At 39.1% G+C, this 12716-nt stretch overlaps 1 protein-coding gene across 1 annotated transcript in view; it reads left to right on the top strand.

The window, feature by feature from the left end:
- LOC137095199 (serine/threonine-protein kinase STK11-like) overlaps positions 1 to 12716 on the top strand; it is a 298229-nt gene that overhangs the window by 75228 nt on the left and 210285 nt on the right. The window contains exon 4 of the mRNA XM_067461585.1: positions 2360 to 2492. Coding sequence (XP_067317686.1) covers positions 2360 to 2492 — 133 coding nt within the window. The remainder of the gene's footprint in view (positions 1 to 2359; positions 2493 to 12716) is intronic.

The raw sequence follows: 12716 nt of genomic DNA, 5'->3' as shown, positions 1-12716 counted from the left end.
GATGTAATGTTTTTATGTGTTATATGCCTGCAATGTTACATTATGATGCTTGCATGTACTGGATATTCACATCGTTTCTGCTTATTGCCCACTGTTATCATAAGACGCATTGTGTCTTTCGGTCTTGAACTCAGGGCATGTGTTTGGCTTTAACTACCAGTTTTTATTGACTTGTTATCACACCTTTCACAAGATATGTTGCCTACAGTTGTGTATGTGCTTATATACCATGCTGACGTATACGGATATGTATATGCTTGTGTTACACTTCACATGGACATGTGAGTCGCACCATTTTCAAATGTTAATAAAATTGTTTGGTCCTTCGATTGGTGTCGGTTTGCTTCCCACCACCCAGGACCTAAGCTTGCTAGTTCTCCATAAGTGCATTCACAGAGGCCACAAAGAAAAATGGTAGGTTACTCACCTGTAACCATGTTTCTTCGAGTGGGCCTCTGTGAATCCACACTAACCCGCCCGGCCGTCCCCTCTTGCAAACCTCCCCCTATTCCTCGCTATGCGGCATAAGGAATGGCGGAGTGCGCGCGCGGGGCACCTTTTATGCCCTGCGGGCGGCTGGACAGGGTTACCACCAAAACTTAAAAGTTTCAACTTGGGAAGTTTTTCCGTTAGGACCTGCGCAGGCACAGATTCTCCATAAGTGTGGATTCACAGAGGCCCACTCGAAGAAACATGGTTACAGGTGAGTAACCTACCATTCTGCAGCCTTTTTGCCCCCCAGCCTCCTTTGCCTCGGCACTGGATTATGATGCTTCCCTTCTCCTGTACCCGAGATCAGTGAAATCAGGCCTGCCACCAATATGGGATCCAATGTGTTATACAATACAAAGCCCATATTTGTGGGGAATACATTTCTAGACTTTGCAGAAATGTATTTACCATAGTAAATCCTATTGAAATAGAAGGGTTCTGCCTGAAGGATTGCCTGTAGAACATGGATATATATGGCTATCAATCCTGTTAATACAAAGTTCTTACCATATGGATATTTATTTATTGCCCCAAATTGCCCACAAGCTAAGGAGTATGGGAGGCATATTCACTACATCCTGGATCCAGTTAAAGCCCAAGATGGGGTAATTCGAGGGTTAGGAGTGGCCTTTTTTCATGTAAGATATGATTGGAGAACGTTCCTGGTTTAGGGGATCTTCCTTCCCCAAAAGATCTTTTATAGCTATGTTTCTCCATCCTGTAACATTGTGTGTGTGTGTGTGTGTTTCCAAAGTGTACAGATTATAACATTAACTATTGGTATTAGTAGTAGTAAATTTTACTGATTAGCCCTTAGGCCATATCATAATACCAAACCAAAGAAAAAGTCTTGATAAAACTTGATTACACTCTATACACTAAGTAAAATAGTATAGTAAATAAATATGATAAAACTAAATAAATACATCATGTTTCCATATCATCCCTACAATTTACCCCAATCTCCCACATATGTGTGAGATTTTACTTAGTATATAGTATTTTACTTAGTATATAGAGTGTATTGCTTTGCTTAAATACAGAGCTGTTTTATATGTTATTTTTGGGTCTTGGCCACACATAAAATATTTTGTTCTGATGTGAGATTCCCAATACATTATCCGTTTGATATATGGTCCAAGGTAGAAGTCCCTCACCTCCTGATACAGTTTCAGGTGCTCTGGAGAAACAAATCCGTTCATTATAAGGGATGCTGTTAAATCTCGCATATCTGACCATTGTATCAAGCTGATCAAATCTAGCTCAAGTGAATATTTCCCTAAAACGTTTTGGCATTTGAATTTTAGATAGTTGATAATTTGAAAGGTACGTTTATATTGGTTCTGCCATTTTAGGTTGGCAACTTTTCTTAGGGTAGGTAGCTATATCTTTATTTTTTGCTTCTATGTCCAAATTTTTTTGTATAGCACTCTTTTTTACTTGTTCTCCTAAGGCGCAGGAGACAGGGAAACTTCAACTTCTTAAATAATTTGTCAGTTGTGTAATCCAAGAGGTCTTTCGTTGGGAATTTATCTGTTCCAATAAGCACAATTTTAGGAGTCTATTGGGCTCCATTATAATTAGTGGTGATTTTACACCACTAATTATACACTCTAAGTTTTTAAGTTAACTATTGGTATATCAAGCCACTAATTAGCAATAGTCATTTTCCATTTTCTAATAATAAAAAAATACCTTATTTGAAAGAAAAACTTCCCAACACTACACCGGGATGATAGACTCTTAACAATATTTTCTTCTCTCAGAGCTTTTCATAATCCATGAATATATATGTGTATGTGTAAGTATTCAAAGGTGATCTAAATGCACATTTATCATCCTGTAATTTAATGTCTCCCTGTTGAAGGTATTTTTGCCAGCTGATCGATGGCTTGGAGCATCTTCACAGCCAAGGCATCGTTCACAAAGACATCAAACCAGGGAACCTCTTGCTCACCACCAATGGGATGCTGAAGATTTCAGACTTGGGTGTGGCAGAGGTATGGGCCTGGAACCAATTTTGGACTCAGTTTTATGGCTGGAAAATGCATGACCTTCAAGCTGGAAGCCGATGGAGAAGGGGAACGGGAAGAGGAGGGAATCGGTCTGTATATTTAGTTCACATCCTGCCAAATATATAATCCTCATCAAGGAAATAATAGGTAGATGGGTTGGCTGGCAGGGAAAATACTTGCTTTTGCCATTGTCCTCTGTGCCTTTATCCTCTCCTCTCCTCTTGCTTCTGTTTGTTAAACTGATAGTTATTTATTTCTCATTTAAGAATTGCATAAGTAAGTATAAAAGTGATAAAAATAAAGAGAACACAAGTGATTAATGTCAGAAATATTAAAAATTAACTTGAATATTTTTGATTGTGAGTTAAGCACTGAAAGAGTTAGCAGGCCAACTCCTTTTACAATCAGTGGGCCAAAGCTAGTGCCGTCCGGAGGAGAGTGAGTAGCCCAAAACCTGTTAGTGAGCCAAAGCTAGTGTCATCCTAAGGAGAGTGAGGTAAACCTCTCAGTGTGAGAGAACACATCAGTGGGAGAATAGGCCTCATTGTTAGTAGGCCTGATTGTGAGGTAGGCCTTAATCCAGGGGTCCTCAAACTTTTTAAACAGGGCCCGATCTCAGTCGCTCAAACTGTTGGTGGGCCGGATTATAATTCAGAAAAAGCATGAATGAATTTATATGGCCACTGCACATATCTTATTTGTAATGCAAAAACATTTTAAAACAATAGAATAATTAAAATGAAGAACAATTTTAATAAATATAAAATTACTAGCTTAGGGAACCGGCGCTGCCTGGGTTATTTGAGAAAGAAATTGTGTATCAAGGTTGATGTTTATCAGTTATTTATATGGCTCGCAGTGGTCTCAGAAAGTTAGTGAAGGTACTGTGAGTCCCATCATCTGTGGTCCATCCTCCTCCAAACTGCACCAGGATGGAGAGTGGGCCATGGGGGCTCTGTGTGCCAAGTTTGGTCTTGATTGGTCATTAGATGAGTGTTGCAGAAGTCTTGGGAAGTGAGTGGAGGTACTTGAAGTCCCATCCTCCATAGTGTTTTCTCCCCCAAACCTCACCAGAATATTGAGTTGGCCATGGGGGCTCTCTGTGCCGTTTGGTCTTTATTGGTATTTGGATGAGTGTCACTGTGGTTTTAGGAAGTGAGTGAAGGTACTGCAAGTCCCATCATCCATCGTCCATCCTCCTTCAAACAGCACCAGGATGTAGGGTGGGTCATGGGGGCTCAGTGTGCCAAGGTTGATCTTGATTGGTTATTAAATGAGGGTTGCAGCCATCTTGGGAAGGTAGTGGAGGTACTTGAAATCCCATCATCCATGGTCTGTCCTCCTCGAAAGTGCACCAGAATGTAGAGTTGGTCATGGGGACTCTGTGTGACAAGTTTGGTCTTGATCAGTTATTGGTGAGGGTCTCAGTGGTCCCAGGAAGTGAATGAAGTTACTGCAAGTCCCATCATCCATCTCCAAATTTTTCCAAACCGCACCAGGGCATAAAGTGGGTCATGAGAGGTCTATGTGCCAAGTTTGGTGTAGATCAGTCATTGGATGAAGATCACAGCAGTCTCAGAAAGTGAGTGATGGTACTGCAAGTCCCATCATCCATGGTCCATCCTCCTCCAAACTGCATTAGGATGTCGCGTGAGTGAAGGTACTGCAAATCTCTCAGGCCCTCTCCTTTCTCTCCTCATCCATTTGAGAATGTTTGAATGTTGTTGTTTTTTGGTGGCTTTTTTGTCATGTCAGGAGAAACTTGAGAAACTGCAAGTTGTTTCTGGTGTGAGAGAATTGGCCATCTGCAAGGACATTGTCCAAGGGATGCCAGAATATTTTGATGTTTTACCATCCTTGTGGGAGGCTTCTCTCATGTCCCATCAGAGGCTGTTTTTAAAGCTGGCCAATCAGAAACCATATGCAGATTTCCTTCTCAGGTCCCCGCTTCTATCATTAACCGTCTTCACCACCAGGGGCTCCTGTTGAAGCTGGCAAATCAGAGACCATATGCAAATAGCACCACAGTGGCAGCCAATCAGAAAGCTTCCACAAACAAACGTCCTACCTCTGTCCTACGTCACATACAAACTTTGACTTTTATTATACAGTATACTAGCTTGGGGATCCGGTGCGGCCTGGGTTATTTGAGAAAGGAATGGTGTATCAAGGTTAGTCTTTATAAGTTATTTATATGGCTCGTAGTGGTCTCAGGAAGTTAGTGAAGGTACTGTGAGTCCCATCATCTGTGGTCCATCCTCCTCCAAACTGCTCCAGAATGGAGAGTGGGTCATGAGGGCTCTGTGTGCCAAGTTTGGTCTTGATTGGTCATTAGATGAGTGTTGCAGAAGTCTTGGGAAGTGAGTGGAGGTACTTGAAGTCCCATCATCCCTAGTCTGTACATGTGGAAGTAAGAACCTTCCATCTTTCCACATTTCCAACATTTTATATTTATATTTTTATACGAATTATTTAACTTTTTGGGGGTCATATACCATCTGTGTGCCACCTTCAACCAATTTTCCTTTAGGTCTATTGCATACGTGTATTTGATCTTTGTTCTCCAGATTTTTTCCCAGTCTTCTTTTTTTATTGTTTTCCCCAGGTTTTCGTTCCATCTTTTCATGTATTTTTTTTCCTTCCATTTCTGAGTTCCATTCTGATAGTTTCTTATATAATTTTGTTATTATCTTTCTTTCAGTTTTTAGTATCTTATCCCAAAAGGTGTCTTGCAGTTGAAAGCCTTGTCTTCTGTCCTTCTTATAGCATTCAGTTATTTGTCTGTATTGAAACCACGATATTTTTTTATCATGTTCATTTCTTGTTGGGTTTTTAATACTATCCTTCTTTTTTAAATAATTCTTTATATCTTGGCCAATTATTCTATCGCATTTTCCTTCTTTGTGTGGCCTCTAGTGGGGACAACCATAACGCAGTTTTATCGCAAATTTTTGATTTATATTTCTGCCAAATTTTTATAATAGCCAATCTGGTGAAATGATTCCCTAATTTTTTCTTTTTTCTTTTCTTTTTTTGGCCTTCATGCCATAAATAATGGTGCCAACCAGTTCTTAATTCAACTCCTTCTAGATTCAACAATTTCTCCTTCTTCAATTCTGCCCAGTCCTTAGCCCACATCAATGCGCTAGCTTCAAAGTACAATTTTAAATCAGGTACTGCAAATCCTCCTCTTTTTGTGTCTTCTGTCATATTTTTAAAGTTAATTCTTGCTTTTTTGCCCTGCCAAATGAATTTCATTATCTCTTTATTCCATTCTTTTAACAAATTTTGGTTCCTAATTATTGGGAGATTTTGGAAGAGGAAAATCATTTTAGGTAGTATTTTCATTTTCACACTGGCAATTCTCCCTAAGAGTGACAGATTCAGATTTTTCCAGCTTTCCAGTTCTTTTTTCCATTTTTTTTCCATCCTTCAATATAATTATTCTGCAGTAATTGTAGATTCTTGGCTGTCAATATTATTCCTAAATATTTTAATTTATCCAATCTGAATATCCCATTTCTCTCTTAATTTCTCCTTTTCTTTTTGTGTAATGTTTTTTGTTAATGCCTTTGTTTTGTCTAGGTTTAATTTAAAGCCAGCAACTTCTCCGAATTCATTTATTGTCTTTATCCATTTTCCTAAATTTTTCTCTGATTCTTCGATTATACAGATGATGTCATCTGCATATGCCCTTAACTTGTAGTCCTGACTATGGATTCTCGTACTTTCCAATGCCTGTCTTCCCTAATTTTATCTAGTAAGACCTCTAATGTTAGAATAGATACTAGGGGGGATAAGGGACACCCTTGTCTTGTCCCCTTTTCCATTTCAATCTTCTCTGTTTCTTGTCTGTTTATCCAGATTCTTGTCTCTTGCTTCTCATATATCGCGTTTATCATACTTTGAAAATAATATCCTATATCCATCTCTTTCATGAGTGCTTTGAAGAAATTCCAATTTACCTTATCAAAGGCCTTCTCTGCATCAAGGGCCAGGAACATTACTTTCTTTTGGTTGTTAGTTTCATAATATTCAACCAAGTCTATTATTGTTCTGACATTTTCTTTCTGTTGTCTGTTTGGTAAAAATCCTGATTGTTCTTCCTTAATTCTCTTCTTAAGTAAATTTTTGAGTCTCTCCGCAATTATAAAACTAAATATTTTGTAGTCCAAATTCAACAGCGAGATAGGTCTATAGTTTTTAACTCTTTCTGGGTCAGTATTGTCCTTGTGCAGCACTGATATATTTGCTTGTCTCTATGAATTTGGAATTACTTTATATTCTCTAATATTATTCATATTTTTTTAAATAGGGTGTTAATTCTTCCTGGAATTCTTCTTGTAATATGTGGCCGAGAATCCATCCGGTCCCGGGACCTTGTCTTTCAGATTTTTAATTCCTTTTTTTGTCTCCAAATCTGTAAACTCTTTGTTAAGATCTTCTCTTTCTTCTTCTGATATTCTTCCTATTTTCCTTTCTCCCAAATATTGTGAGATCTTTTCTATATCTATTTCATCTTTCTTATATAAATTTTTATAGTATTCCATGAATTGCCTTTTTATTTCCTCTTCTTGTGTGTATGTTATTTCCTCCTTTCAGTTTTGTCACAAATGTTGTTTCTTTTTTCTCCCTTAATTTCCTTGCTAACCATTTCCCTGGTTTATTTGCGTTCATAAAGTGATTTCGTTTAAGATATTTCAGTTCCTTTGCTCTTTCATCTAGTTCTAGATATTCTCTTTGTGTAATATTTTTAGTTTATCTACACTTCTACTGTTTCGGGGTTTTTTCTTCAGATTTTCCTCTTCCTGTTTTATTTCTTCCAATACTGTCTCCAATTCCTGTCTTTTCATTTAGTTCTTTCTTGCTTTCTGTTGCATAAAATTGCCTCGCATTACTGCTTTGCTAGCTTCCCAGATCGTATATATATGTGTGTTTCCGAGCTATCATTTATTTCAAAAAATTCCTTTAATTTTTTCCTATTGCTTTCTATATCTTCTTTTTTCAGCAGGTTTTCGTCTAATCTCCATTTTCTTGTTGTTTTGGATATTTGCATAGTAATCTCTAATGGGCAGTGGTCCGAATCTGTTCTTGGTGAAATGTTTATTTCTTTGACGTTGATCATTAGGGAATTTGTTATCCACATCATGTCAATTCTTGACCAGCTTCTGTAACGTCCTGAGTAGAATGTATAGTCTTTTTCTTTTTCATGCTGCATTCTCTAAGCATCTTGTAATCCATATTCCTTTATCCAATTTAACATTGATTTTGGTAGATTTCCACTAATCATCTTCCTCTTTCCCTCTAGTTTAATCATTTTGCTTCTGTCAAATCTGCTGTCTATTACTCCGTTAGTACCTGGTCAAAAGTTTGGTTATGTATCTGTTTTTTTAGTTTTTCTGCAAATATTGTTTTTGATTCATTTGGGGGATAAATATTACAATTTTTTTTGTCTTGGATCATTATATTTACTCCTAAGAATTTTCCTTCTTCATCCTTAAAGGCTAGGGTTGCTGGAATGTCCTTATTTATATATGTTGCCACCCCTCTTTTCTTTTCATTTGCTGATGCATAAAAAACTCTTCCCAATTTTTATTTTCAAGGTGTGCTACATGTTTTTGTATTATATGAGTTTCTTGTAAAGCAATGACATGATATCTTTTTTTTAATCTGTTAAATATTTTATTTCTTTTATTCGGTGAATTAATTCCATTAATATTGTTCGAGTAAATTTTAATTCTCCATACATTCTTCTTTTTGTATCTCTTCCTCCTGTTCTTCCTCTTCCCTCTCGGTCTCTCCTTGTTCTTCCTCTTCTTCCTCATCCCTTTCTTCCTCCTCGCTTCTTGCCTCGTCAGTCCTTGATTTCTCTCGTTCTATGTTTCCTTCTGTGATTGTTCTTATATTCTTTTCCGTTTGTTCTCTATGTCTGTCCTGTCTGTCCTGTTTTTCTGGGGAGTTTCTTCCTTGTCTTTTTTTATTCTTCTTTCAGTTTCATATTCCTCTCTTCTCTTTTCTGCCTCTCTTTTTATTTTGTCATAAAAATCTCTTGCACTTTCTTCGTTTAATATCCAACATCGCTGTTCTTTGTGTGTTATCATTAGACCATCTCCTTTTTCCCAGCGGAATCTAATGTTTTGTTTCTTTAGTTCTTCCATGAGAAAGTTATATTTCCTTCTTTTATTCAGGGTTGTCTTCGAGTATTCTCTCAGTATCTCCACCTTCTTTCCTTTATAGTACATTTTTTTTTTGCTGTTTATTTTTAATACTTCATCTCGGACCGTTTTTTCATGAAATGAACAATCACATCTCTTGCGGTTTTGTTCTTTTTCGCATATATTGTATTCACTCGGTATATCCTGTCTGTGTGGTTTATCACTTTTTGCTCTGTCCAGTCCAACATTTCTGCCAGGATTTCTATTACTTTCTCCTGTATGTTCTCCTTCGACTCTACTATTATATTTCTTAGTCTGAGTTGGTATTCCAGATTCTTTGCCTCTATCGCTTCTTGTCTTTCTTCTGTTCGGTGGTTTTTTAGGTCTAAAGTTTTCACTTTCACTGAGATTTCTTCCTGTTCCTTCTTTAACTCGTGTTTTTCCTTTTTTAATTCCTTCAGTTCTCTTTGTATGGAAGCTATGTTCCCTTTCATGGCTGCCAGTTCCTCCTTCAGTCCAGCCATCTGTTCTTGTGCAATACTTTGATAAGCGTCTTGCTTTTCTTGCATTTTATCCTGTTTATCTTGAATCGTTTGTATTTCTGCTAGTATCTTTTTCATCATCTCTTTTAAATTCATCTCCTTTGGATTCATATCTTCTGTCAATGAGTTTTTTCTGGCTGTTCCTTTCGTTTCTTTCACTTTCTTCTCTCCCTTGTTTTTCGGTGTAGTCATTTCTACTTCCGTCTCTTTTCTTTCTCCTTTCTTCCCCTTTGTCCTTCCTTTCTTCCAGCTTTGATTTTAGTTATTCAGAAAACTTTGTTCTTATTTTGTCTCAATTTATTTATTTATTTTTCTTATATTTTTTATATTTTGTAGTCTTTATATGTATAACTATAGAGGCACAAGTGGGAGGGTATGGGTAGAGGGGACATACATATCAATTTAGTTCTTCAATTTATTCACTTATCCAATTTTATTTAACTCCCCCCCCCCATTTTCCCTTTTTCCAATTTAAATTGATATTAAATAGGGAGGAGTTAATTATCTTTTATTTCCTTACCCTTCTCTTTCTTTCCTTCTTTATCTTTTCCATCGTATGTTTCCGCTTTCTTATTCTCTATTTATTCCTTGCCCTTCTTTCTCCCGTTAAGGTTTGTGCGTTCGCTCGTTCTCAGTCCTTTTCACGCTCTCCTTCCTCTCTTTCCTTGCCTCCTTTCAGTTCTCACGCTATTTCTCGGCTCTCTTGCGTAATTTTGAAGTTATTTCTCTCTTTGCCCTTCTTCTGCACTTCCTGACCTCCTCTCGTCTTTGCTCGCGTTGTCTCCTTGCCTTCTCTCGCTTTCTCCCGCAGTTTCACCTTTTCTCTCGCGTGGTTTTGCTCTCGCACTGTGGCGCTATTTGTGCCTTGTTTCTTTCTGTTTCCTCAGCTCTCTGCCCAGCTCTCTGCCCTCCCACACGTGGCTGGCGTCTCGTTGTTTACCTTTCACTTCTCTGTCTCCTTATCACTCCCTGGATAGCGTATTCAAGGTCAGTTTTCACTGGTTTTCAGATTTTCTGTCTCTCTTTGCCCCTTTTTTCTACTTGCAATTCTGTGTAGTTCTTTAGAGTTTAATCTATAATTCGTTGGTTGAGATGAATATTATTAATATTGAATATTATAAATTAATATTGAATATTATAAATATTGTGTTTGTTATTTAGGATGTATTTGTATTCTCTCAGATAATTTGGATATCCAGATGCTAAGTCTACTTGGAATATTTTTGTCCTTCTTTTTCTCTTTTCCCTTTCTCTTTGCCTTTTGTGTTCTTGTCTCTTTCTTTCCTTCTTTCCTTTTCTCCTTCTCTCTTTTGTCTTCCTTAATTCCTTACTTCCACCGTTCTTATCTATCTTATATCTATTTTCTTTGTCTCTTTCTCCACCCTCTCCTTCCTTCCTTCCTTCTTTCTTCCTTCCCTTCTTTCTCCTTCTTTCTCTCTCTCTTTCTCACTTGCAGCTTTCTCTTAAGGCACCTTAAGGCACCTATTTATTTCCTCACTTCTCTTTCCCCAAGTTGTTCCACTTTTCTTGCTCGAGTTTTGTTTATATGATTCTTACCTTCTTGTCTGGTATTCTGTTCTTCTCTCAGTTTTAGAGGAGACTTCCTTCCCATTTTTCTGATACTTTCTTTCCAGTTGCTATTTCTTTTTCAGTTCTCTTAATTCTTCTTCAATGGAAGTGTGCATGACTGGAGATATACAGGGAGTTCTCCTTGTGTGCTACTGTAGCGGCGTGCCTTACCTCAGGGATCTGTTTGCCAGGTCCTTCGGAAGCCCCCTCTTGAGGAGAGTGCCCCCTTTAGGACCGTCGGCTGACCCCCTTGCGGTTACACTGTTTTTCTCACTTCAATCCGAGAGAGAAAGAGAGCTTTTGCTCTACCCAGCTGCTTACAGAGCTGGCACTTCTCTGCCGAGCCTAAGGGGCCTGTCTCTCCGCCATTGCTGCACACCCGGAAGTCTATGTGCCAAGTTTAGTCTTGTTTAGTCATTGGATGAGGTTTGCAGAGGTCTCAGAATGTGAGTGAAGATACTGGAAGTCCCATAATCCGTGGTCCGTTGTTCTTGAAACAGCAGAAGCATGTAGAATGGGTCATGGGGGCTCTGTGTGCCGACTGGTTTTGATGAGTCATTGGATGAGGTTCGCAGAGATCTCAAATAGTGAGGGGAGGTACTTCAAGTCCCATCATCCATGGTCCATCCTGCTGGAAACTGTACCAGGATGTAGAGTGGGTCATGCCGTCTCTCTGTGTGAATGTTGGTCCTGATCCATCATTGTTGACAGCTGTATTGGTATTAAGAAGGGAGTGTGTGTATTGTAAGTCCCATCGTCCATGGTGCATCCTCCAAACCAAACCAGGATGTAGAGTGCGTCATGGAGACTCAATGTGCCAAGTTTGGTCTTTTTCGGTAATTGGATGAGGGTTGCAGTGGTCTTCGGAATTGAGCAAAGGTACCGCAAGTCCCATAATCCATGGTCCATTCCCGGCCAAACCACACCAGAATGTAAAGTGGGTCATGAGAGGTCTATGTATCAATTTTGGTCTTTATCAGTCATTGGATGAGGTTCACAGTGGTCTCAGAAAGTGAGTGATAGGACTGCAAGCCCAATCATCCATGGTTCATCCTTCTCCAAACTGCAGTAGGATGTAGAGTGGGTCATTGGGGCTCTGTGTTTCAAGTTTGGTCTGTATTGGTCATTCCCTGACACAGCTGAAGGCCTTTTTCTCTCCTCTCTTGTCACCTTGGAACTTTCAGGCTGGCCAATTAGAGACCATATGCAAATTTCCTTCTCTCATGTCCCTGCTTTTCTCATTCACCCTCTTCTCCACCAGGGGGTCCTGTTGAGGTTGGTCAATCAGAGACCATAAGTAAATAGCACCACAGTGGCAGCCCGTCAGAAAGCTGGCACATACACTTCCACCACAGTTCCGTCTGCCACATACAAACACTCTCTTTTATTATATACTAGCTTGGGGACTCGGCACTGCCCGAGTTATTAGACAAAGTGGGTAATGGCAGTTCTGTATACCAAGTTTGGTCTTTTTTATCTTTGGATGACGGTTGCATTGTTTTCAGGAAGTGAATGAAGGTACTTGAAGTCCCATCATCCATGGTCCATCCTCTTCCAAACTGCAGCAGGATATAGAGTGGGGCATGAGGGCTCTGTGTGCCAATTTGGTTTTGATCAGTCAGTGGCGAGGGCTGCAGTGGTTTCAGTAAGTGAGTATAGGTACTGCAAGTCTCATCATCCATGGTCCATCCCCCTTAGAACTGCATCAGGATGTAGGGTGGCCTATGAGTACACCGTGTGCCAAGTTTGGGCCTGGTCTGTGATTTGTAAGGGCTACAAAGTTTTGTGGCATGTGAATCAGTTCAAGATTCTACTAATCCCATCATTCGTGGCCCATTCTGCCCTAAACTGCACCAAGTTTAAAGTGGGCCATTGGGCCTCTGTGTGCCAAGTTTGGTCCTGATCTGTCATTGGTGTGGGCAACAGTGCTCTAAGGAAGTGAG

The sequence above is a fragment of the Anolis sagrei genome, chromosome Y (assembly GCF_037176765.1).
Source record: "Anolis sagrei isolate rAnoSag1 chromosome Y, rAnoSag1.mat, whole genome shotgun sequence".
Taxonomy (NCBI): domain Eukaryota; kingdom Metazoa; phylum Chordata; class Lepidosauria; order Squamata; family Dactyloidae; genus Anolis; species Anolis sagrei.
This window is presented reverse-complemented; position numbering and strand designations above follow the sequence as displayed.